This window comes from Haliotis rufescens, unplaced genomic scaffold (assembly GCF_023055435.1).
Source record: "Haliotis rufescens isolate VD_foot unplaced genomic scaffold, xgHalRufe1.0.p SCAF_1, whole genome shotgun sequence".
NCBI classification, from domain to species: domain Eukaryota; kingdom Metazoa; phylum Mollusca; class Gastropoda; order Lepetellida; family Haliotidae; genus Haliotis; species Haliotis rufescens.
In genome coordinates this window covers 72,395,690-72,423,005 of record NW_025963779.1, presented here as the reverse complement: position 1 = coordinate 72,423,005, position 27,316 = coordinate 72,395,690, and the positions used below count along the sequence as shown (strand labels likewise).

Sequence of the window (27,316 nt, the reverse complement as noted above, 5' to 3'; positions counted from 1 at the left end):
CTCGAACATAAAAATAAAGATTTGGGAAGCTGGAAAAAAGACATCTCACATTAATAGGTAAATTCACAGAATCTCGCTCTATCAATATTAGGTCATACATTGTCAGCACTTCTAAATCCACACGATGATTTTATTGGAAAATTGAATAAACTATTTTATACATTCATTTGGAATAACAAGCCAAACAAAATATAATGATTTCCTTTCATAAGGAAATAAGAAGAAGGTGGTCTGAGAATGACTGATACCCGCAAATTTATCGATTCACTGAAATTATATTTTTTAAGGCGAAGTTTACAAAACCGACTTTGTCAACATTAAAGAACTTTCATTTTAAAACACTGGTTTTATAAGGGTATTCATAGTTTAAAAGATTTATGTAGCAACAACAGATTTTAACATTTGAAGAATTGCAAGACGAATTTCAAATTAAAGGTACTTTACTTGATTACAAACAGAGTTATGCTAAATATCCCTAAATCATTGAAAAAAGTAATAAATGGCAGATTTTGTATCACAGATAATTTATACTTATATTACATTTTGAGAGACTTGTTGATAATATTTTATGATAAATTCATAGCTTCAACTGACTTTCCTCTGATGTGTGAGAAACGGGAAAATTAACTATATCAAAGCATATTATGGAATAATGTTTTTCTAACTGCAAAACGTGTACCAACGATGTTAAACTACTAGATTCCCAGTACAGATCCAATAGATCTGAGCTGAATAGAGCTCTATATACCAAAAAGGAATTATTGGAAATGAAGTTAATTGATGATGATATATGCTCTTTTTGTATCACTGAATCTGAAAATGTATACCATGTATATGTAGAATGTGTTTTTGTAAAGGAACTTTTGTTAGAAGTTGAAATGTACCTTAACTCGAAACTTGCATATGTTATTCATATTACCAGATACATCACTAGATAAATTATTTTGCTGGAAATAAAATACTTTTACGAGTGAAGCATTAAGAAAACTCCATTATACTTGCCTTTTTTAATAAATATATCGAAAGATGTACATGTAAGTAAAATAGACAAAAAAATATTGAAATGAAAAATAGTAGTCGTAATAAATATGACAGAAAATGGAAAGAATTATCAACCCACTTACATGTTATGAATTGCACTTATATACCTCATGTACCTATGTTACAGATATATATCTACTGAAATGAAATATCAATATTTACGGAAAACTCTGCTCAGCAAATTGCGCCGCCTCAGACGACTGGGCCCCCTTGCCACAATAATGCCTACAAACGTGCAGCACATGCTATATTATACAAAAACACGTGATGTGTTATAGTCTTCGTTATTATTTTTCTTCCCATGCGTTTTCCTTTCATATCTCAACTATACCTGTATTTTACAGCTTGTGTTAAAGTTTCATTCAATGTATTGATCCAGCGTGACACAAATTGCGCAGCAGGCTAGTGCAGTGCCCTCAACAAAGCGTCTATCAAACAAATTAGATGTGTTTTCCTGGGTAAGTTCACAGCTAGCGCCCGTGTGGCGTTCACGATTGCATCGGTCCGTCCTTGAGCCTGCCAAACACACAATAACCCGCGTCTCCTCAGCGAATCTACTTCTACAAGTGTGTTGATGACGACAGTTGACGTGCGTCATAAACACTATTCAAAGACAGATGTCAATCTATCACGCAAACTATAAGTAACTTCTGTCAGGCATATATATATCTGGTTGTTTTCGTTTCAACCCTATGCAGACGAAGCTTTCAATGAGGTTACCAGCTCTCGGGGCTGTTTGATCAGGTAAGGGTAAGTTTCGTATATTGTATTTCAGGAGAATATAAGTCCCTGTCTATATTTGCATAGCCTGTCTATGTCATGGTACAAATTGATGTATACAGTCTGGCCTACATCGTTGCTATATCAGTAACAAAGCGAATCTATAATATACTGAACCGCAAATGAATCGTCACCCCAAGTAACATTGCATGAAAAGTTGTCATTTAAACTTCTGGGTAATTTTTGTCAAAGTTTCTAAAATTTAACATTATCTTGTCCAGAAAAATGAAATTTGATGACAAAAAACAAAGCAGATGACAATAAAACCGATCGCCCAAACGCATCACAGCAACGGCCATGGTAATCCGATGCACGTGAGTTCCGTGCAAATTGAAATGCACATGCGTTCCACCATTTCTTGCCCTACAAAAATCCCCCCAGATCGGATAACATTCATTTGTTATTGAATTGCTACCATATGCCAAGATTAACAAGAAATCAGCCACACCAAACCCTTGGACGATTGCAAGCTGGACAAACCGCCCGGCAAGTAGCCAATACACGTAAGGACCATATACAGGCTCCAGCAACGATACCAGACCACCAACACTACAGATGACCGACCACGTAGTGGAAGACCAAGGGTCACCACCCGACGTCAGGATCGTCAGATTGTGTGACAGCATCTTCAAGATCGCTTTGTTACTGCTGCGGAAAGTGCTCGCCAGACCATGGGGACACACCAGCGACACACTAGTGCCGACACCGTGCGTCGACGATTGACGAGCAGACACCTCCACTGTCACAGGCCACCCCGAGGACCCATTCTGACACAACGTCATCGCCGGGAACGTCTTCAGTGGGCAACACAGCACCAGCATTAGAGAGAGAGAGAGAGAGAGAGAGAGAGAGAGAGAAGAGAGAGTCTGGCGACGCCGTGGGGAGCGTTATTCGGATGTGTTGTGTTGTTGAGAGAGACTCGTGGGGTGGTCCGAGCATCATGGTGTGGGGTGGAATTGGTCTTGCACAGAAGGTCGGCCCTGTGGTCTTCCAGAACATCGGTCCAGGGAGAGGTTATGGTGTCACAGCAGCTCGGTACATTGATGAGGTCTTGAGACAACACGCCATACCTCATTTGGCACGTCGCCGTAATCACGAGTTTCAGCATGATAACGCCCATGCCCACACTGCGAGAGCAACAAGAGACTTCCTCCAGCAGAATGGCATTAGAACCATGCAGTGGCCTGCCCTCAGTCCCGATTTAAATGAGTTACCTGTGGGACGAGATTCAAGACGGCTGAATGACGTCCGACCGAGGCCGACAACTGCAGCTGAGCTGCGTCAGGCGTTCTTCAGAGTGTGGGCTCAAGTGCCTATGGCCTTCATCAACCACCTCATCCATTCCATGCATCGACGTTGCACAGCAGTCATCAATGCACATGGCGGACACACGAGATACTGACTTGTGGTGCCACTTTCTCAGAGACTAGTGTTGTGTTTCACTTTAAGAACATTTGACACTTTAATTTCAACCGTGGTGATCAGTTTTGCCAAGTTTCATCTTTTTAATATGTCTCAAAGTATGTTTACAGTGTTTGGACAAATAAGGTGTCTCATATATCTATCAATGGTGACGTTTCTTTTGCGGTTCAGTATAATTAAATGAAGTGACAAACATTTATCAGAAATGAAGCACACTTATAATGTTCATACATCTATCAGCATATGCCTTCATCAGCATAAAGTGCTGGGGTACACACAGTCACGTGAGGCATACTTTTAGGCAACACATAAAATTGAAAGTATTTGCAAATTTCATACTGACTATTTACTGTCACTTCATTCAATCAAACTGTGTTTATATATTTTTGTATTCGTTCGTAAAGTTGTCTTTTATTGCAAACTAACAACGAATCGTCCCCATAAAACTACGAGCAAAGGAAACAATACCTAAGAGTTGATTTTGTGATATATACAGCGATATTATATCCAAAAGAATACTATACTGTCGCTTAGTGTAGAACTCAAAGAATACTTATACATGGTTTGGTTTTGTTAATTAATTTTTATTCAAAACTTTTAAAAATTAAAAAACAATCTGATAATACACAACTTCTTATGGTTATCTTTAACATCTCATCTTTGAAAGTAAGTATATTTGGGGGTTTCTTTCGGCACAAATTTACAACATTTCGAACACGGTAGAGGTCATGAAATTGCAAATTCATTTCTTACCCCTGGCTTCATTGAACCAATACATTGTTCTACAACATTAACCAGCCACAGATTACTTTGTCACGTATTACTTCCTGTTGCGGGAATGAATTATGGTTAAATAGTCATAATCCAATTTAACCACAGTTCTTTCAATGTTCAATTACATAAACAAAGTCGGTATACTCTCTTTTGTCCCTAAGTTTAGGTCCTTTCCGTCATTGGTACGTGCTTTCGGCAGACATTTCTTATGAATATAGACACGGTTTTATCGCTTTTATTTGTCAAGTGCTTTGTATGTGAAAATACTCACTGACAACTCGATGTCAATATTGACCTAATGCGTCTGAAATGTCTGGCTGTAGCTTATGAGGTATCAGATTACTGGTGTTTAGAGCTTTTGCTCGTTCCACATTCGTTAGAGAAAAAAGGTAATATCCCCTCACAATAAAGTACGACGTCCATAACACCCGCCACTTTCATCTTCCAGAAGACGACGACGGTACATGCGACAAAACCATGTCGGCGAAGACGTCCATGTATGGTGCCAAACCAGCTGATGACAAAGACGTATTCGAGTCACATTGTGGAGTCGGATCATGTCGTCCTCAAGCTATGCAATGTTTTAAAAATGTGTTATCATTTTCCATGTTCTACGGCTTGGCATCCATGATAACACAGTCGTTGAGTGTTTACATTGTCTCTCAAGTAACAGCTTTGGAAAAGCAGTTCAATCTGAACAGTACGACAACTGGCATTATCCTTGGCTGCAATGACATTGGTTTTCTCTGCACCGTTCTTTTCGTTAGTCATTTTGGGAGCTACCGTCATATTCCCCGAATCCTCTCTCTCTCCTGCCTGCTGTTTGGCGTATCTGGTATTTTCGCAAGTATGTGTCACTTCTTTAATCCCTACCAGTTACCCAAGCTTTCAACGGAGAATGTTCTGAATTCATCGGTGGAACAGAGGCTCGTGACCCCTCTGTGTGACCCAGCCAACGTGACGTCGGGTGGGTGTGGCGAGGAGGGTGTGGCCAGTGGGTCTGGCGGGCCACAATGGATAGTGTGGTTGTTAGGGGGCAGTATGGTTCTTCAAGGAATTGCAAAATCGCCCCGAAGTTCTCTGTCAACCACTTACATCGATGACAACAATCTCATAAAGACCAAATCCGGAATTTATATTGGTAAGTACATTACTAATCCTAATAAAAACCACAAAGAAACCTTGTCATTCACATAAAACAATATCTGCTAAAAGCAGAGCCCATTGTACGATTCCGAGTGTATCATGAGCATATGTTATTGAATCACTATCAAATAGTGATGATACCGGGTGTTCGCGAAAAGATGCGGGTATCTTAGCTCCACCGATGGCACCCGTCACAAACACATGCAAAGGCAGGTCAACTGTTCACCTGAAAAAACGCAAGAACGTATCACGGTACAAATGGCATCATTTGTCACTGATGAGTCAAATTTGGAAATATCCCTCCTACGTCTACCATAAAACCTTTTGATTTTTTTTTCTCTTTTTCTCTGATACCTTGAATATTGCATTACATTGATGTTTGTGCGGTCCTTACATTGATGCTGGTGTTATCCTCACACTGGTGCTGGTGTTGTGCAGGTATTAGCATGACGATGCAGTTTCTAGGTCCTGCAATGGCGGTGGCACTAGGAGGAGTTTTCAGGACCATCCCTGTTGATCTGCAAGGTACGTTTGCGACTGCAGCATCTATTTTTCATACCAGTGCACATGACAGAAATAAATATACTTACAGTTAATAACTGCAGTAAAATTAACCCTTCATGGGAATAAATTATTTAAATTAGAAAGTATGTCTCAGTTATGCGAAATATAACCAGTAGTGTTTAACAAGGAACTGTTATTTTTATTGTTACAAACTATCTCGGAAACCAAAGACTCATGCCTTGCCCGGGGGCCTCAGTCCTGCAGCTTGCCACACCAGGATCCACTGAATGTGATTCTTTACTTAAGACTGAACTGTTGCTTAAACTCAGCCAAGCACAACTCACCACTATTCTAAAATCAAACGTCATCATTTCTATGCAAGTAAAAAGAAAGCTAGTTATCAACTAGAATTGGATCATATCGACGTTATTCAACAACATACTACCAGAAGTTTTGCATCATGACGTTTCACGCAATTCGTTTATGGTAAATATTTGCATTTTGACTAAGACATGATTTTTAAAGTTCTCAAAATCCTATGGAGTCCTTCATAAGCCAAATAAAAACATTGACATTATTTTATCTTCAAAGACAAAGAGTAGGCACTTGTTTCTATTCAGTATATGGAGAACGAAAGGTCCGGGGTTCGATCCCCGGCCGCGTTATACCAAAAGACGTTAAAGGCGCTCGGTATTAAGGTGATAAAACAAGGACTGGTCGGCTGGGAGTCAGCATACTGTGTCTGAGTGGGATATTCATGTTAAACTGCGGCAGGTTTCTCAGTGAGCTGGCACTAAATCGGCATCAGTCCGGACTAGTACAAGCACACACACACACACACACACACACACACACACACACACACACACACACACACACACACACGTGCATGCAAGTCACTATATAAGTGCAATAATCTTGGCATTAAACCCAATTTCATCCCCTCACCTATTTATTAATGATGAAGACGACACGTGACCAGATTTACCTTTTTCTGTGAGGTTTTTGTTTGAATTTAATAGCACCTTTCATTCTGTCACTCTAGACACAGAGTTGACACCAAGACACCCCAAATGGATTGGAGCATGGTGGCTTGGCTTTCTCTTGTTCGGCTGCTTGGGTGTCGTCATTGCAATACCTTTACTGTTCTTCCCGAAGCACATTGTTCCTCCCAAAGAAAAGCAATCGCCAAAAGAGGACGTTCCCATGAAAGAGAAAATAAAAGGTGCCAGATCGTTATAAAATTTAAATAGATTTTAGATAATATTCTGAAACATACGAATTAGTTCAGTGGCACTTTCACAGAAAAGAAAAATATACAATGTACTGAATCAATTATTTACAGCCACGTTCTACTTACACGCTTTTAGAAGGCATGGGTGGCCCAGTCGTCTAAGGCGCCGCGATTCGCTGTGCAGAGTTGCGTCCCTTGGGAACGCCAGAAACCTATGATTGTGGGTTCGAATTCCGGTTCGCCCAAATTATGTTTCTAGGTTTGTCAGCACCATACCCGTGCTCGTGGGTTTCACCGAAGTGGTAAACGTCTGAGATTTGCATCACTTCGGGCTTTCCTCCCACATTAAGCTGACACGCCATGATATAACTGGAATACTGTTAAAAGCGGCGTTAAATCCAACTCACTCACTCACTACACACTTTAATATTCTAATCACTTATATGATCATAAGACCACCGATGCGGGTTATTTCATAATTAATCCTTTTCTGTTTCAAAGAGCCCCGTGGGGATTCTAGGTTTGAATAGGTCCCCAGGCAGCAACGTATGCAAGCAAAAGGATCGGTTGACAGCGTGTCACTGTAATCAGATTGATCGTTGCTCAGACTATCGATCACTGCATTATGTGGTCGAGACTCGATGATGTGCAGGCCGCCCTCATATAGCTCGAATATTGCTTAGTGCGGCATTAGACTGCAAACAAGCATGGCAATGAAGCAGCGTGCTAATATAATACATATCTAGAACTGTCCAGCTGATCTATCCCATGAGTTATGAAGTTATCAGCTAGGATGCGTCATCAGCTTATTGTAAGTTCTCTTTGACATAATGTTGGCTTCAGAACTACCCCGGTCTATGTCCCGTGTGTTGAGGAGTCCTGTCTACAGCCTCACGCTGGTTGGCGTGCTCTTCCTGCTGTTTCTCGTGGGCGGAGGCCAGTCCTTCTCATCCAAGTATGTGGAGAAGCAATTCATGGTGCCCGCGTCCAAAACAAACATCATCCTAGGTAGATAACATCATCAGTTCACATAATCCTATATGTATTTGAGAATCCTTTTCTAATCTGTAGTTTGTTTTCTGACAGTTGTTCATGAAACTGATACGGCAGTACACATTTTGCTGCAGGTATTGTTAATGATCCAGCCATGCAATTATAAAACGTCAACGACAGAGAACAATGAATTATCCCCGAAACAGATTCCATTGGGCGTAAAAGGCAAACTAGCGGTGAAAACTATTACGAATAGATCACTGAAAATCAGTAATGACACCAGGTGTTGCTCTGTTTGCATACCAGGTTCTGCTGTGCAAAGTGCGTAGCTTTGTGGTATCAATACCCGATGCCCGTGAGCTGGATAGCTGGATTCGCCCTAATTCTGATACTTGATGCTCCAAGGAGGTTCGAGGACCTGCATCACTGTAGGCGTTCATCACTCTGTGATATAATTGTAATTTTGGAAAAAGCGGCTACAAACCTAGCTGACTCTCTCACTAAAAAGTTAAACGTACAAGTTATGTATATTATTATTCCTAAAGAAATGAACATGTTACTAAGCATCTCCTCTCAAGAGTGTAAGCTGTCGTATTAATGTCCAAGGACGCTGCTAATGTGTACGACTGTGTTGCAGGGGTACAGACTCTCATCAGCGCCACAGTCGGGACCTTCATTGGGGGACTTCTGACGAGTCGTCTGAAACTGACGCGAGCTGGTTGCCTCAAGTTTACCCTCTTCACGCTGCTTGTGGCGATATGTTGCAGTGTTGTTATGTGTTTCCTCGGCTGTGATACGCCAAAAATTCACGGTTTCCATGACAGCAAGGGGTAAGTATGTGAAAGTGTTTTAAGACTTTTAACAATACAATCAATATTCCACCCATAGTTAATACTGTAAATAGAGGTATACCTAATCAGAGTGAAGATCCCTCAGGCGTGCCAGAAGTCCACGGTCTTAGGTTCGTATTCCAGATTCGCGTGTTTCTTACTTATACGGCAACATACCCGTTGTAAACGTCTCAGACCCGAATCACTTCTTTCCTCCCACATCAAGCCAGCACGCCGTGATATAACTGGAATACTGTTCAAAGACTTCGGGATATCCTCCCAAACCATGCTGTGAAAAAAATAAAGTACTGTTCAAATCCAGCTTTAGCCAAACTCATGCTTTGTTATGTGGTATTGTTTCAGTATCATCACTTTCGACGACGGCATCAGCGTGTGTTCGTGCGACAGCACCAATTACTTTCCAGTCTGCGGGGACGACGGGATGACATACTTCTCCCCTTGTTTCGCCGGCTGCACAAACCAAACTCTGTCGGTACGGGATCCCCAATTGTGCTAAGTATTGAAGTCGCTTAATAAATTGCTTATTACTAACGCGAAGTTAGGTAAAAAGTGTTTAACGTTGCTTTCGCGATTATTTCACTTGTGTAGCGATGTGCAAGCACGTGTGTCACTGCTAGTCCGGATTTTTGCCGGGTTTATAGTGCTAGCCCACTGATATATCATGTCGTTGTGGGAACCATAATCAGAACCAATTTATACTGACTCCTTTCCGACCAGTACTAATGTTTATCCCATTAATGTCGAGCGCCAGGCAGGTTACCAACAAGTCCCATAATTTAAGGTCTTCTCGTATCTGTTCCCAAATATGCTGGAAGGGTTCTGAAATATCATGTGCTGTGTGTCCAAAACTGTTTGGCTAATCCTTTCAGAGAATAATATGTATGTCTTGAAGCGTTGTCTCATGCAAAAAACAATGCAATAGGTGGGCGATGAGAGGTATTTTATAGAGAATAGTATACGGGGTATGTGTGCCATACTTGTTTTACGAAACGAGTGTCAGAATTCTTACATTTTCGGAACGAGAGCGAGGGTAATACATGAACTCTTACACGATTTTCATAAAATCAGTACGAAACACGTGTAAGTGTAATAATATCTTTATTAGCCAATAATTAAATTTTCGTTGTGTTCATTGAAATTCCTGTATTCTGATTAGCTGAATTGGTCACGTGTTATTGCATTCATTTCCCAATGAATGTAAAAAATTAAGCCACGCCCACCGAGGCGCACTACTTTTTATGTCGGGGAATCCCAATATTACAGCCGAGGGAATTCCCTTTCTGCTCACGTGTATCGTCATGCACAGGACATTTAGCGACTTTCATGCATATTCATTGTCCAAACAAACCTTTGAAACCGAAGGCCGAGAATGAATGAAACAGCAAACGTGCAGGCTCGCTCACCTGTTTTTTTCCCGCTCGCCTCGGTTCCACAACTTTCATGTCTTCGGGTTTCCTTTCTAACTAACATTTTTCCAACTGTGTTTTACCGTAATCTGGGAAGTAATGTTTGAATCTGGCGGTAACTGACCATGTAATTTGAAACAGCCGCCTTCTCCCGGACATATTTCTTCCAGTTCGTTACAGTCTGACTGTTGCAGTTCTTTTCGCCTCTTGTCTTAACTGACAGGTCCAATGAACATTGTTTTGATCTGCTCTCCGTTGATTGGCTACTCACAGTGAAGGCGTGTCAATTTATGTGCATGAATTAAACAATCACCTGATTCATGTCACGCCACAGTATGTGTTCCTACACCTGGAATGTTTATCAACGTCGTAATTTGTGTCTGTTTTTATATATACAACTGTTTTTGGTTAAACTATTGTAGATAAAACATGTTTTATGATGTCGAATTTAATTATAAGCATTGACTGTGTATTTTTTTCGGTTCATTGAGGTATGAATCGAAAAACCAATGTGCAAACTTTTGTAAGAATCCGCTACGCGGATTCATACAGTTTGCACATTGGTTTTTCGATTCATACCTCAATGAACCGAAAAAAATACACAGTCAATCCTTAATTATTTCTTAATCCTTTTCAACTCCCCACCGCCATCTCAGAAAACCACAATTTGTCGAATGACGTCAACAATGTTCAGCTATAACGTCGTTTCTAGCATGAAGTCATATCGTCTCTACGTCACAATGAGATTTGAATGACGTCAACAATGCCGTCCGGATGACGGACACAAATACACTGATGCACGAGAAGTGATATTTGCACGTGTGCACAAACGATTTTCATAAACTCGATTATATAACCCTGTGAATAATAAAGTTATATTCCCCCAAAAGTCACACGGCCACCTCAATGCATATTTGAAGGTTTACAGCATCTAGAGCATCATAAAATGGGATGTAGCTGTTACGGAAGGTTACTTATTGAAGCTAGCCTAGCTGGTATTTAATATCCGCAGGATAGAATGTCAACTCAACCTAAGTTCATCAATTCCACTGTTTTGTTTACATGTATCTGGTTCCCAGAAATATGGAGGCTGTAGCAAGGTGGAGAGCGGTCAGACAACGGCAGGAATGTGTGTCAGCGACTGCCCCTACCTCTACTACTACATAGCCGTCGACATGGTCCAGAAGCTGATAGGGACCATGGCCGTCATGCCGATGTACATGACCCTCATCAGGTACGTCATACATACATATCATGTCATGGCCCTCATCAGGTACGTCATACATACAAAACATGTCATGGCCCTCATCAGGTACGTCATACATAGAAAACATGACATGGCCCTCATCAGGTACGTCATACATACAAAACATGACATGGCCCTCATCAGGTACGTCATACATACAAAACATGACGTGGCTCTCATCAAAGTACGTCATTCATACAAAACTTGACATGGCCCTCATCAGGTACGTCATACATACAAAACACGTCATGACCCTCATCAGGTACGTCATACATACAAAACATGTCATGGCCCTCATCAGGTACGTTATACATATAAAACATGGCATGACTCATCAGGTACGTCATACAAATAAAACATGACATGGCTCTCATCAAAGTACGTCATTCATACAAAACATGACATGGCCCTCATCAGGTACGTTATACATATAAAACATGGCATGACTCATCAGGTACGTCATACAAATAAAACATGTCATGACCCTCATCAGGTACGTCATACATATAAAACATGACATGGCCCTCATCAGGTACGTCATACATACAAAACATGTCATGACCCTCATCAGGTACGTCATACACGTAAAACATGTCATGACCCTTATCAGGTACGTCATACATTTAAAACATGTCTTACATACAAAGCATGACATGACTCGCATCAGGTAAATACGAATTTATAATAATCGACAATGTACATACATCATGGCGCTCATAATGTTAATATTTCATCCAAATACTCCATGACGAACATATTGTTAATGTTACATCTACATACACCATGGCGTTAATCTGCTTCATGTTACCTGTACAAACACCATGACGGTCATATTGTTAATATTACATCTACGTACACCATGACGCTTATATTATTAATATTCACTATCTGCATACATCATGGCGCTCATATTGTTGATATTAACTATCTATATACACCATGGAGCTCGTATTGTTGATATTAACTATCTACATACACCATGGCGCCCATAGTTGATATTCACAATCTATATACACCATGGCGCTCATATTGTTGATATTAACTATCTACAGTGTATATACACCATGGCGCCTATATTGTTGATATGCACAATCTATATACACCATGGCGCCCATATTGTTGATATTAACTATCTATATACACCATGGCGCTCGTATTGTTGATATTCACAATCTATATACACCATGGCGCTCGTATTGTTGATGTTAACTATCTATATACACCATGGCGCCCATATTGTTGATATTAACTATCTATATACACCACGGCGCTCATATTGTTGATATTCACTATCTATATACACCACGGCGCTCGTATTGTTCATATTCACTATCTATATACACCACGGCGCTCGTATTGTTGATATTCACTATGTACATACACCATGGCGCTCATATTGTTGATATTCACTATCTACATACACCATGGCGCTCATATAGTTGATATTAACTATCTATATACACCACAGCGCTCATATTGTTGATATTCACTATCTACATACACCACGGCGCACATATTGTTGATATTCACTATCTACATACACCATGACGCTTGTATTGTTGATATTAGCTATTTACAAACACCATGGCGCTCATATTGTTGATATTAACTATCTACATACACCATGACGCTCATATTGTTGATATTCACTATCTACATACACCACGGCGCTCATATTGTTGATATTCACAATCTACATACACCACGGCGCACATATTGTTGATATTCACTATCTACATACACCACGGCGCTCATATTGTTGATATTCACTATCTACATACACCACGGCGCTCATATTGTTGATATTCACAATCTACATACACCATGGCGCTCATATTGTTGATATTAACTATCTACATACACCACGGCGCTCATGTTATTGATATTCACTATCTACATACACCACAGCGCACATATTGTTGATATTCACTATCTACATACACCATGACGCTTGTATTGTTGATATTAGCTATTTACAAACACCATGGCGCTCATATTGTTGATATTAACTATCTACATACACCACGGCGCTCATGTTATTGATATTCACTATCTACATACACCACAGCGCACATATTGTTGATATTCACTATCTACATACACCATGACGCTTGTATTGTTGATATTAGCTATTTACAAACACCATGGCGCTTGTATTGTTGATGTTAACTATCTATATACACCATGGCGCTCGTATTGTTGATATTAACTATCTATATACACCATGGCGCTCGTATTGTTGATGTTAACTATCTACATACACCATGACGCTTGTATTGTTGATATTAGCTATTTACAAACACCATGGCGCCCATATTGTTGATATTAACTATCTATATACACCATGGCGCTCGTATTGTTGATATTCACAATCTATATACACCATGGCGCTCGTATTGTTGATGTTAACTATCTATATACACCATGGCGCCCATATTGTTGATATTAACTATCTATATACACCACGGCGCTCATATTGTTGATATTCACTATCTATATACACCACGGCGCTCGTATTGTTGATATTCACTATCTATATACACCACGGCGCTCGTATTGTTGATATTCACTATGTACATACACCATGGCGCTCATATTGTTGATATTCACTATCTACATACACCATGGCGCTCATATTGTTGATATTAACTATCTATATACACCACAGCGCTCATATTGTTGATATTCACTATCTACATACACCACAGCGCACATATTGTTGATATTCACTATCTACATACACCATGACGCTTGTATTGTTGATATTAGCTATTTACAAACACCATGGCGCTCATATTGTTGATATTAACTATCTACATACACCATGACGCTCATATTGTTGATATTCACTATCTACATACACCACGGCGCTCATATTGTTGATATTCACAATCTACATACACCACGGCGCACATATTGTTGATATTCACTATCTACATACACCACGGCGCTCATATTGTTGATATTCACTATCTACATACACCACGGCGCTCATATTGTTGATATTCACAATCTACATACACCATGGCGCTCATATTGTTGATATTCACTATCTACATACACCACGGCGCTCATGTTATTGATATTCACTATCTACATACACCACAGCGCACATATTGTTGATATTCACAATCTACATACACCATGACGCTTGTATTGTTGATATTAGCTATTTACAAACACCATGGCGCTCATATTGTTGATATTAACTATCTACATACACCACGGCGCTCATGTTATTGATATTCACTATCTACATACACCACAGCGCACATATTGTTGATATTCACTATCTACATACACCATGACGCTTGTATTGTTGATATTAGCTATTTACAAACACCATGGCGCTTGTATTGTTGATGTTCACTATCTATATACACCATGGCGCTCGTATTGTTGATATTAACTATCTATATACACCATGGCGCTCGTATTGTTGATGTTAACTATCTACATACACCATGACGCTTGTATTGTTGATATTAGCTATTTACAAACACCATGGCGCCCATATTGTTGATATTAACTATCTATATACACCATGGCGCTCGTATTGTTGATATTCACAATCTATATACACCATGGCGCTCGTATTGTTGATGTTAACTATCTATATACACCATGGCGCCCATATTGTTGATATTAACTATCTATATACACCACGGCGCTCATATTGTTGATATTCACTATCTATATACACCACGGCGCTCGTATTGTTGATATTCACTATCTATATACACCACGGCGCTCGTATTGTTGATATTCACTATGTACATACACCATGGCGCTCATATTGTTGATATTCACTATCTACATACACCATGGCGCTCATATTGTTGATATTAACTATCTATATACACCACAGCGCTCATATTGTTGATATTCACTATCTACATACACCACAGCGCACATATTGTTGATATTCACTATCTACATACACCATGACGCTTGTATTGTTGATATTAGCTATTTACAAACACCATGGCGCTCATATTGTTGATATTAACTATCTACATACACCATGACGCTCATATTGTTGATATTCACTATCTACATACACCACGGCGCTCATATTGTTGATATTCACAATCTACATACACCACGGCGCACATATTGTTGATATTCACTATCTACATACACCACGGCGCTCATATTGTTGATATTCACTATCTACATACACCACGGCGCTCATATTGTTGATATTCACAATCTACATACACCATGGCGCTCATATTGTTGATATTCACTATCTACATACACCATGGCGCTCATGTTATTGATATTCACTATCTACATACACCACAGCGCACATATTGTTGATATTCACAATCTACATACACCATGACGCTTGTATTGTTGATATTAGCTATTTACAAACACCATGGCGCTCATATTGTTGATATTAACTATCTACATACACCACGGCGCTCATGTTATTGATATTCACTATCTACATACACCACAGCGCACATATTGTTGATATTCACTATCTACATACACCATGACGCTTGTATTGTTGATATTAGCTATTTACAAACACCATGGCGCTCATATTGTTGATATTAACTATCTATATACACCATGGCGCTCGTATTGTTGATATTCACAATCTATATACACCATGGCGCTCGTATTGTTGATGTTAACTATCTACATACACCATGACGCTTGTATTGTTGATATTAGCTATTTACAAACACCATGGCGCCCATATTGTTGATATTAACTATCTATATACACCATGGCGCTCGTATTGTTGATATTCACAATCTATATACACCATGGCGCTCGTATTGTTGATGTTAACTATCTATATACACCATGGCGCCCATATTGTTGATATTAACTATCTATATACACCACGGCGCTCATATTGTTGATATTCACTATCTATATACACCACGGCGCTCGTATTGTTGATATTCACTATCTATATACACCACGGCGCTCGTATTGTTGATATTCACTATGTACATACACCATGGCGCTCATATTGTTGATATTCACTATCTACATACACCACGGCGCTCATATTGTTGATATTCACTATCTACATACACCACGGCGCTCATATTGTTGATATTCACTATGTACATACACCACGGCGCTCATATTGTTGATATTCACTATCTATATACACCACGGCGCTCGTATTGTTGATATTCACTATGTACATACACCATGGCGCTCATATTGTTGATATTCACTATGTACATACACCACGGCGCTCACATTGTTGATATTCACTATCTACATACACCACGGCGCTCATATTGTTGATATTCACAATCTACATACACCATGGCGCTCATATTGTTGATATTCACTATCTACATACACCATGGCGCTCATATTGTTGATATTAACTATCTATATACACCACAGCACTCATATTGTTGATATTCACTATCTACATACACCACAGCGCACATATTGTTGATATTAACTATCTACATACACCATGACGCTTGTATTGTTGATATTAGCTATTTACAAACACCATGGCGCTCATATTGTTGATATTAACTATCTACATACACCATGACGCTCATATTGTTGATATTCACTATCTACATACACCACGGCGCTCATATTGTTGATATTCACAATCTACATACACCACGGCGCACATATTGTTGATATTCACTATCTACATACACCACGGCGCTCATATTGTTGATATTCACTATCTACATACACCACGGCGCTCATATTGTTGATATTCACAATCTACATACACCATGGCGCTCATATTGTTGATATTCACTATCTACATACACCACGGCGCTCATGTTATTGATATTCACTATCTACATACACCACAGCGCACATATTGTTGATATTCACTATCTACATACACCATGACGCTTGTATTGTTGATATTAGCTATTTACAAACACCATGGCGCTCATATTGTTGATATTAACTATCTACATACACCACGGCGCTCATGTTATTGATATTCACTATCTACATACACCACAGCGCACATATTGTTGATATTCACTATCTACATACACCATGACGCTTGTATTGTTGATATTAGCTATTTACAAACACCATGGCGCTCATATTGTTGATATTAACTATCTATATACACCATGGTGCTCATATTGTTGATATTAACTATGTACATACACCATGACGCTTGTATTGTTGATATTAGATATTTACAAACACCATGGCGCTCATATTGTTGATATTCACTATCTACATACACCATGACGCTCATATTGTTGATATTCACTATCTACATACACCACGGCGCTCACATTGTTGATATTCACTATCTACATACACCACGGCGCTCATATTGTTGATATTCACAATCTACATACACCATGGCGCTCATATTGTTGATATTAACTATCTACATACACCACAGCGCACATATTGTTGATATTCACTATCTACATACACCATGACGCTTGTATTGTTGGTGTTAGCTATTTACAAACACCATGGCGCTCATATTGTTGATATTAACCATCTACATACACCATGACGCTTGTATTGTTGATATTAACTATCTACAAACACCATGACGCTTGTATTGTTGATATTAACTATCTACATACACCGTGGCGCTCATATTGTTGATATTAACTATCTACAAACACCATGACGCTTATATTGTTGATATTAACTATCTATATACACCAAGGTGCTCATATTGTTAATATTCTCTATGTACATACACTAAAACCTTCTCGTCGCATATATCGTGGCTCATGTCTAGAACTTATGCAAAGGGGTAATTTCGAATCGATGTTGTAATCATCAGTGGTGTACAGTGCAAGGATATACAACTCAGAAGTGGTTCTGTTGCGGTTACACCATTCAAGGCCTCAGTAAGGCTTTGAAAATGTGTTATGGCAGACATGTGGAGGACATTTCCAAATTTGACGCATCAGTCACAAAAACTATGTCTGCAATTTCCTGTTTTTGCTTGTACCATATGTTCCTGTGTCTTTGTTAAACTGCGGCATGGTATCTCAGTGAGGTATCACTATTAATCGGCATAAGTCCAAACTAGTACAAGCGGCAACACACACACACACACACACACACACACACACACACACACACACACACACACACACACACACACACACACACACACACACACACACACACACACACACACACACACACATAAACACACACACGTGCAATAATCTTGGACGGGACATTAAACTTCATTTCACCTCACCTCACCTCACCTACACACTCAGACCTTCATGGAAGAATGTTGGCATAGTCTTAGAAGAAACAACATCATCTCAGGTAGTCAATGCCAGGACATACTAGTCTACAGGCTTACATTCCTTCAAATGGTCAGCATTCACGCTACACTATCTTAAATGGGGGGATTTTGTGGGGCGGATTTTCGGACCCCTTCATGGATAGCGTTTGTTCATGATGTATTGAAAGGTAGCTGCAAAGGAAGCTGTATCTAGGTTCACTCAGTATTTGTACAGTGAACCTATTTGACTATTTGGAAACTCACATTTCAGTGAGTTGTGCCATATGAAAGTTACACCTTTCGTCGCAATGTAAGTTCTCAACAGCTTGATGATTCGTGAGAGCTATTATTTACAACGAGGAACATATTTGGCCTGCTGATGAATAGCTTTCAACATCGATCTTTTCAACGCAACTCATTACACCCAGGTTTATTTACGAATACTGCTTTTGTCACAAATAATAACACCAACGTTAATGCTACTTGCGACACAACTAATAATACAACTTTGCTTTTTATGTTTTACAGGAGCGTTGAGGGCAAGGACAAGGCGACGGCGTTTGGACTGTTTTCGTTTCTGGCATCCCTGCTTGGTAGGTGGACGTATGACTGCCACATATATCCACGTATTGTACTTGTTGTCAACACAAAATGTAAAGAAATCGGGTCACGTGAAATATCGACGATAGCACATTCCAATTCCGAAACTGACGTAACACTATCTATATACTATGCGAAAAAAGTAGGGGATAGTGGGAATCATCAAGACCTATCCTCTGACGAATATGGTATTGGCAATTGGGAATGGTATGATCATATCTGCTTGGGAGTCGATGAGATCAAATAGGTTCTAATGGTTTGTGTGATGAGATGGTGGCGCACTAGTCTTTAAAGGTGTCGGGGTTAAAAAAAATGCATTTTGAAGCCAACGCCACTAACAACGGGTAAAAACCACAACTGTTGACCAGACATGCACGAGTTGTTCGAGGCATGCTTCTGATGAGTCGACCAATGTCAACTTGACTCATGTCGTTCCACTCATCAGTGAGTGCATCACCGAGTTCATTGAGAGTGGTGGATGGACTTTGACGTTGACGTACACGTCTGCCAATGACGTCCTATACTTGTTCAATAGGGGAAAGGTCAGGAATAAGTGCTGGCAAAAGCATGTCATGGATATTTTGCTGTTGGAGGAAATGGGTCACAAGCCTGGCACAATGAGCACGTCCATTTTCATCTTGAAAGATGAAGCGTTGCCAAACACGTTGTGCAAATGGCAGCACGAGTGGTGCAATGATGTCGTCCCGATCGTATTGACCTGTGACTCCCCACTGGACAATATGGAAAGCAGTTCAGACAGCTGCAGTCATTGTGATATCACCCCATACCATTCTGAACCTACCCCCAAAATGATTATTCTGTACGACGTTAACGTCCAAAAAACGTTCATTAGGATGTCTCCAAACTCGATAACTTTGGTCATGGAAGTCGAGAGTGAACCTCGATTCGTCAGAAAACATGTCATTAACCAAAGTCGTTTGTCCCAGTGCTGACGTTCCCTGCTCCACTGACGCCTCTGATTCAAATGACGTGCAGTACGTTGTGGACGTCGTGCACGCAAATGTCATCTGTGCAGACGATTTGGCACCGTCTGGGCATGTACTCTTACACCAGTTGCAACCGGTCCCTTAACTGAGTGAAAGTTTGCAACCGATGATTTTTAATGCCATCGTTCTGACTAATCTGCCCTGGGTTTGAGTTGTTGGCCTTGGGCGTCCAAAGCGGCGCCGATCATCGACGATATGTGTTTGTGGGTATCGGGCCCACAATCTGCTGATGACAGATTGAGAAACATGCAGCATTCGGGCGTGTGTGACGTGTGTCCACCTGCAGGTTACCTGTTGCACGTAACCGTTCAGCACGTTGCAAACGTCGAATGATGAATGCTTTTGCTTACTCAATGATAAAATGTGTTAAAAAAGTGTCTTTGAGCGTTCGGTATTATCCTGTAGTTTTACCTCAAAATATAATATACCCAACATATTTTGCATAGTTTATAATTGATTTCGTATGTAACGAACATAATTTTGTATGTCGGAGTAAATTGCAACTGACTGTATTGTCATTTATTTTCAATGTTTAAGACACAGTGAAGTATCCCCTCACAAATATATATAATTTATGTCTAGCCTTGACAAGATTCAAGATTCTTTATTCAGTATTTTGGGCCATGTGGCCTAGAGTACAATTACAATTACAATAATTGCTGCGTCACGTGATGTCAGGAAAATAAATACAAGTAGTCTTATTTCACATTAAATACATGATTTAAGTATAAGGCCAAAGCCTTTACAATGTTGATATTTTTGGAGTTGAGTAGATTACATAAAATGTGATTATCATGATGGACATTGGATAACCAAAGCAAATAGTGCTTTCTGACAGAAGAATATTTTGAACATATAAACAAAACATGAAATTCATCCTCTAATTGCCTCCCTGTACAGTGGGTACAAAGATATAAACTCAAGTCTTCATTTGTATGTTTTGACTTTCGTAGCATGTTAATCTTAAAACCGTGTAGCGATATTCTGTATTTACAATATGCTCTCCTGAGTGATTTATTCGTGAGATTACTGATGTAAAATTCTGGCTGTAAAAGTGATTTCAAATTTGCATAATGTGACAGATATTTTGATGAAGAAATAGAGTCATGCCACTCTTGAGAATACATATCACTCAGCCTTTGTTTTATTTTTAACAAAAAGAGATTTTCATCGCCAATATGTTGAGAGATCCATACAAATGAAAAGCCTGAAGAAAACAAAATATATCTTACATCAGACACCCAGGTGTGTTTATCATTATCATCTAACTGTTTAAGTAGATTGTAACATTGTTTTGAATATCGACATTGATTCATACGTAGCAATCTCAACCAGTATTTAAGTACCCTTATTTTGCTAAACACGAACATATTTAATCGTCCAGTTTCACCAAGAATAGCTTTATTAGAGGCATATTTTCTGATACAAAGATAATTTTTAAAATAGGACGTATGTACTTTTCTATACATTCATAATATTTTGCCCCCCAGATTTCAGCCCCATAAAGTAATATAGGAGCAATCTTACAATCAAACATTGTACAAACTGTTTCGAATGTTATATAGCTATTTCTTTTGAAAACATGATAAATGGCTCTAGTGGCTTTAGAAGCCTGTGATGCTAGGCTTTTACAGTCCATTGACCAGATTAGCCTTGAGGAGAAAAATACTCCAAGATACTTGTAGTAAGTGACAAGTTTTACATTTATAGAACCATAGAACCATTTTTCATTTTTTCGTATAATGCCACCGTTTCGGAAAACAATTGTTTTTGTTTTATCAAGATTCACACTTAGGCCCCAGGTAATGCAAAATTTTCTTAAGATATCTAATTGTCTTTGTAGACCAATAACTGTATATGAGAACATAGTCACATCGTCGGCAAAAAGTAGTAGCATAATATCTTCAATACTTTCTGAAACAAACACACCATGACAGCACGTTTTATAAATGTCAGTTACAAGCTCATTAATAAAGAAGATAAACAGAAGCGGGCTTAAGATACAGCCTTGTCTTACACCGGAGCTAGTTGTAAACAAATCTGTTCTGCCTTTGTCTGTTTTTACACAAGCCTTAACAGCAGAATACATACTAGCTAAGACATTATACAACTTGCCATGGCAACCTTTTTGTAAGAGCATATATAATATTTATTTCCTTTCCACAAAGTCAAAGGCTTTCTTGAAATCAATGAAATCACGAAAGCACACTAAAATCGCCCCCCTCGCTTTGATTAATATTTAGTACAAAGAGCCTGGAGTGTGAAAATGTTGTCTGTTACTGAATAGTTGGATCTGAATCCAGCTTGTGCTTCATGTATTAAATCGTTTATATCCATCCATGATGGTAGTCTTTTTTCAAGTATTGACGTGAATAATTTCCCAGTTGCATTTAGCAGGGATATTCCTCTATAATTGCTGGGGGTCAGAGGTAACACCAGATTTATGTATAGGTATTATAAGTCCAATGTTCCATGCTTCAGGGAATATACCGGTATCTTATATTTTATTAAATAAAGGTCTCAAGTATTTAATAAGAATTGTTTCTGAAAGTTTAAAAAATTCTGGAGAGATTCCATCTTCACCAGGAGATTTCCCGAGTTTTAATCTTTTTAACGCTTCAGCTACTTCTTCATCAGTAATAATATCTGATAACAACTCATCTGTAATGGGTAAGCTATCACAATTATCACAAGAGTGACTGTCAATGAATTCATTTACAAGTACATTAAAATCTTCATTCACTTCTGTTTTGTTAGAGTTTAACAAATCTTTAAAATATAACTGAAGAGCATCAGGAGATATTGCACATTTAGAGTGTTTGCTACATAAAACCCGTTTAAGGGTGTTCCAAAATGTTTTACAATTACCATGTTTTGCAGCATCTTTCAAATCTTCAACTATTTTACCATCAAATTGTTTCTTTTTCTGACCACAGCATATTTTGAATTTTCTAGCCTTGACACCAGCTAGCATTCAGACGTTGGGTCAGCGTTGGCTGTCAACGTCTGTTTTATATTCCTCAATATCTCCCACCCACGCACCATTTAGCAACCAATACCTGTTACAGGCTGAATAAACTCCTTAAAAAAGCAGCTTCATCAAATGCTTCCTTCCTTGGAACGATACTTCTGGATAATTTGATGTAGGATCAAGAAAAAAATAAAAATATTTTTAATCACAATTAGGATTAATATTATTCATTTTTCAAAACAATTTCAAGAAAAATTGTTCACAAATGTTTAAATTAAATTTAAAAAAATCCCAGAAAATTGCACATTTAAAATTGTCAGACAATAGGCCCTGCACAAAGTCCTACATTGTGATATGCTCTCCTCTCCAGTGTACGAAAGGCAGGGATTGGCTATCTGTTTGGTATCGACCTTCCTGTGTCACCGTTCCTTGTAGGTATAGTATGTCCAAACGTACCGCTGGGATTCCGATGATGACATGGTGTTTTGGGGACAGAATATGTCACCCCCCACCCCATGCTTGTCGTGAGAGCAATTTGGATCATGGGTGTTACATTCGTACATTGTGTAGCCAGACCGCGTCATACGTTAAAAGGTGCACGGTACCTGTTGTTACCCTGTCTTGCACTCGGTATTAAGGGACTAAAGCAAGGACTGGTCGGCTCGGAGCCAGTATACTGTGTCTAAGTGGGGTATTCATGTTAAACTGCGGCATGGTATCTCAGTGGGATAACACTATAAAAATCGGCATTTAGTTCTTGCCGGTAAATGTAATAGTCTTGGACGTAACATTAAACGCCATTTCACCTCACCTCAACAGACTTGATTAGGTACAGGCCGCCATGATGAAGTTGTAATATTATTACCTAAAAGATATAACATGCATTCTCATAGTCCGTCTCTGTACAAGTGCACGTATGTGTTATATTACGATAAAGGCCGCTTTAATCATGTATTGATTTCTTTGATATTTCGAAATTGAGTTTAAAACATAATAAACGGGTGATTTTGGAACAAACCCACTAGGAAGTCTTGCTGACTTGTTAAGAACTATCTCTTTAACTACAATGTTTTACATTCTGTTGCAGGATTCCTTCCGGCTCCCATCGTGTTCGGCTACGTCATTGACGGTACATGCCTTATTTGGGAGAGGTCATGTGGCATCAGAGGTGCGTGCTCACAGTACGACCTGGAATCTCTGCGACTCCGACTGAAGACAACGGAAAGTGCTGGGAGAGCTGTCAGCATGCTGTTCTTCGGTATCGCCTTCGCTGTGCTTAAGTTTCAAGGTGGCGACAAACCCACTGACGAAACCCGCGAACTGCCGGACAAAATGGCCACGAAAACAGAGTCGTCGGCCCTGTGAATATACATGTCTACACGTTAGTGTTGTGGCAGTTTACTCAGAAAAACTGTGAATCTGTCAATCTTGATTCAAGCATTTATTTAAATTAAGGCCATTCGATTCATGACTATACCCTGTTACAGTTTCCAGTGGGCATTCAAGGCCCTCAGCTTTACATGCACATCTACTTCAGGTTAAGGTTATTTTGAAGTATAGACAATCATCCGTTTAACCGAGGTGGAGTTGTGGATGATTAAAAGGATTAAAATAGTGTAGTTGTTTATGCTTTAAAGTATTAAATACACAATTATCGACTATTATGCGAAGTAAAAAACTACATCGTATCCCTTTAGCGAATTCGATGAAAACAGATTATAACAAACTTAGTCAATAAAAAAAATGAAGTTTGAGATCACTAGGCATCATGATTCGGTTTATTCTCAGGAACGCGGCGCCTCCAAGGGTGTACAAACAAAACGCTAAAACGGTTCACCTCTTGGCCAGGTAACCAATTAACTTGAGCAATGGCCATGATGTGTTTATTTAAGGATTAGGGAGAGTTGAAAAATAGGAATGAGGAAAGAACGAACTATACACCAGTTACAGTTATTTGATTTTAATTTAAGAATACCCTGAAATACATCAATTTTAAGACCGCCACCGTGTTCTTGTGGTAGAGCGTCCGCCCGATCCCCGACCGCGTCATGCCAAAAGACGATGAAATATGATATTTGTTGTTACCCTGTCTGGCACTCGGCATTAGGGGCTAAAACAAGGACTTGTCGGCTCGGAGTCAGTATACTGTGTCTGAGTGGGGTATTCATGTTAAACTGCGGCATGGTATCTCGGTGAATTAGCACTATAAATCGGCATCAGTCCGGACTAGTACAAGCAGTCACACACACACACACACACAAACACACACACACACACACACACACACACACACAAACACACACACACACACACACACACACACACACACACACACACACACACACACACACACACACACACACACACACAAACACACACACACACACACACGTGCCTACATGTCGCTATATAAGTGCAATATTCTTGGACGCGACGTTAAACCTAATTTCACCTCACCTCGCCTCAATTTAATAATTGAAGTGCACATTTAAACACAGTTTATACATCGTCCATACACAGTTACAATAACTTAAGTACAAATGTTGCATTGTCTGCGTAGTCGATGGGAGTGATGTCATCTCGTGACAGCCTGTCTTTCAGTGCAGTCAGGCGCCGGTTGATGTCTTGATACTTTTTTTAATTTTGCTGGTTGTCCGGCAGTGTACTGGAACCGCTGTCCGGCAGTGTGCTAGACCCGCTGTCCGGCAGTATACTGGACCCGTTGTCCGGAAGTGTGACAAAATATGACATTCTTGGTACATGTATCCATCCTTCTGAAAATTGAGGTTCGTTTCAAAGCGCCAATCTGATCATGGTTGCTGTAAATAACAGTGAGTCGGTGCACGATTTCCCCGAAGTTAAAGTAAACAATAGTGAATGAAATTTTGAATAAAATTAATAAAATATCTAACAGCCATAACTCCAGATATACCTTATAACCAAATAGTGAAATGATAGGATTAAATTGCGTAATTCAGTTAAGAATTTGTGACTTCCGGTGTTACGTTCTCACGATAATCTGCTGGTATAGTCTTTCTTTGGGGAAAAAACATCGTGTCAGTGTAAAACTTGAGTTTGTTAAAAACGTACGTAAATGTACGTCATGTAATTGCTTAGGTTGAAACATTTATGTGATATATTTTGTTAAGCAAACAAGCAATACATCGCGACAATGCCGCTTATAGCCTACGGTTTTGCTTGACAGTACCATGAGAGGCCTTGGCAAACTGACACAAGTTAAGCTGCTGCCTGGTTTGTATATATTCCATTTTGCATATCTCGCTTTGATACGTAACAGACGATTTCAAGTTAAAACACTCTTTTAAAAAGCAATCATAAATATTCGATTCTGGTGAACACGAATAACGAATTCAATTCATGAAGGGATACGGTTCGATTCACTGAATATACGAGTGATGAATCTTAAGGCAACCAGCCCCCTTGCATTTCCTGTGTTTTACCCAAATTTAAAAAAATCAAAAAAGGCTCTCCCTATTTAGTTTTTTAATTGTAATTCTGTAAATATATGGTCAGAATACCGTACATATGCTACAACTTTCGGAATGAAATAATATTGAAATTCGAAGTTGATCAAGAGTCATTTTCAAAATGGGATTTTGCTGTTCTGTTTCTCACACAACTTTTTTGTAAATAAAACCTTTTAACCATTCTATTGTTTGTGATTACCTACACCCCATTCCTCATCACATCCTCTACCTCCAGAAGCCTAGACTCCAGCGCTGAGCTAAATCACACTGACACATGTTGATACCGCAGCCACAAGCCTTCGTCACAATCCCCAATCCAACGTTAACCAAATCATCATTAAAATATGAATTAGTTATGCAGTGATGACCCCTTTATCTGGATGGTCCCGTCGTAAGGTCCAAGTAAAGGTATTTCGGATTTATTTCGGAAGTTATGTTCTGTGTATATGTGGGCCATGTTTCCAGTGTCCAGACTAACGAGGTGTCAATATATTCACAAATTTGACACAACCAGCGAGTGGAACAATAACAACGGCCATAACACAGAGGCCGAGAAAGGCCACCACCAACCGGTGGAACAATGACAATGGCCTTAATACAGAGG

The 27,316-nt window shown here is 39.4% G+C and overlaps 1 protein-coding gene across 1 annotated transcript; it reads left to right on the top strand.

Moving 5' to 3' along the window:
* Nucleotides 1-1,741: 1,741 nt before the first annotated feature.
* LOC124139730 (solute carrier organic anion transporter family member 3A1-like) lies at nucleotides 1,742-25,349 on the top strand. Its single transcript, XM_048400676.1, has 10 exons — nucleotides 1,742-1,785; nucleotides 4,466-5,158; nucleotides 5,602-5,688; nucleotides 6,713-6,892; nucleotides 7,745-7,909; nucleotides 8,532-8,724; nucleotides 9,088-9,217; nucleotides 11,231-11,385; nucleotides 19,175-19,239; nucleotides 24,312-25,349. The coding sequence occupies exons 2-10, from the start codon at nucleotides 4,495-4,497 to the stop codon at nucleotides 24,587-24,589; spliced, it is 1,917 nt and encodes a 638-aa protein (XP_048256633.1). The 5' UTR covers nucleotides 1,742-1,785; nucleotides 4,466-4,494; the 3' UTR covers nucleotides 24,590-25,349.
* Nucleotides 25,350-27,316: the final 1,967 nt, after the last annotated feature.

Excerpts from the sequence above, each read along its gene's own strand:
- LOC124139730 (XM_048400676.1), top strand. The coding sequence starts at position 4,495 with ATGTCGGCGAAGACGTCCATGTATGGTGCCAAACCAGCTGATGACAAA. Across the intron at positions 7,910-8,531 it reads CAAAACAAACATCATCCTAG|GGGTACAGACTCTCATCAGC; the intron begins GTAGATAACATC and ends ACTGTGTTGCAG. Across the intron at positions 19,240-24,311 it reads GTTTCTGGCATCCCTGCTTG|GATTCCTTCCGGCTCCCATC; the intron begins GTAGGTGGACGT and ends ATTCTGTTGCAG.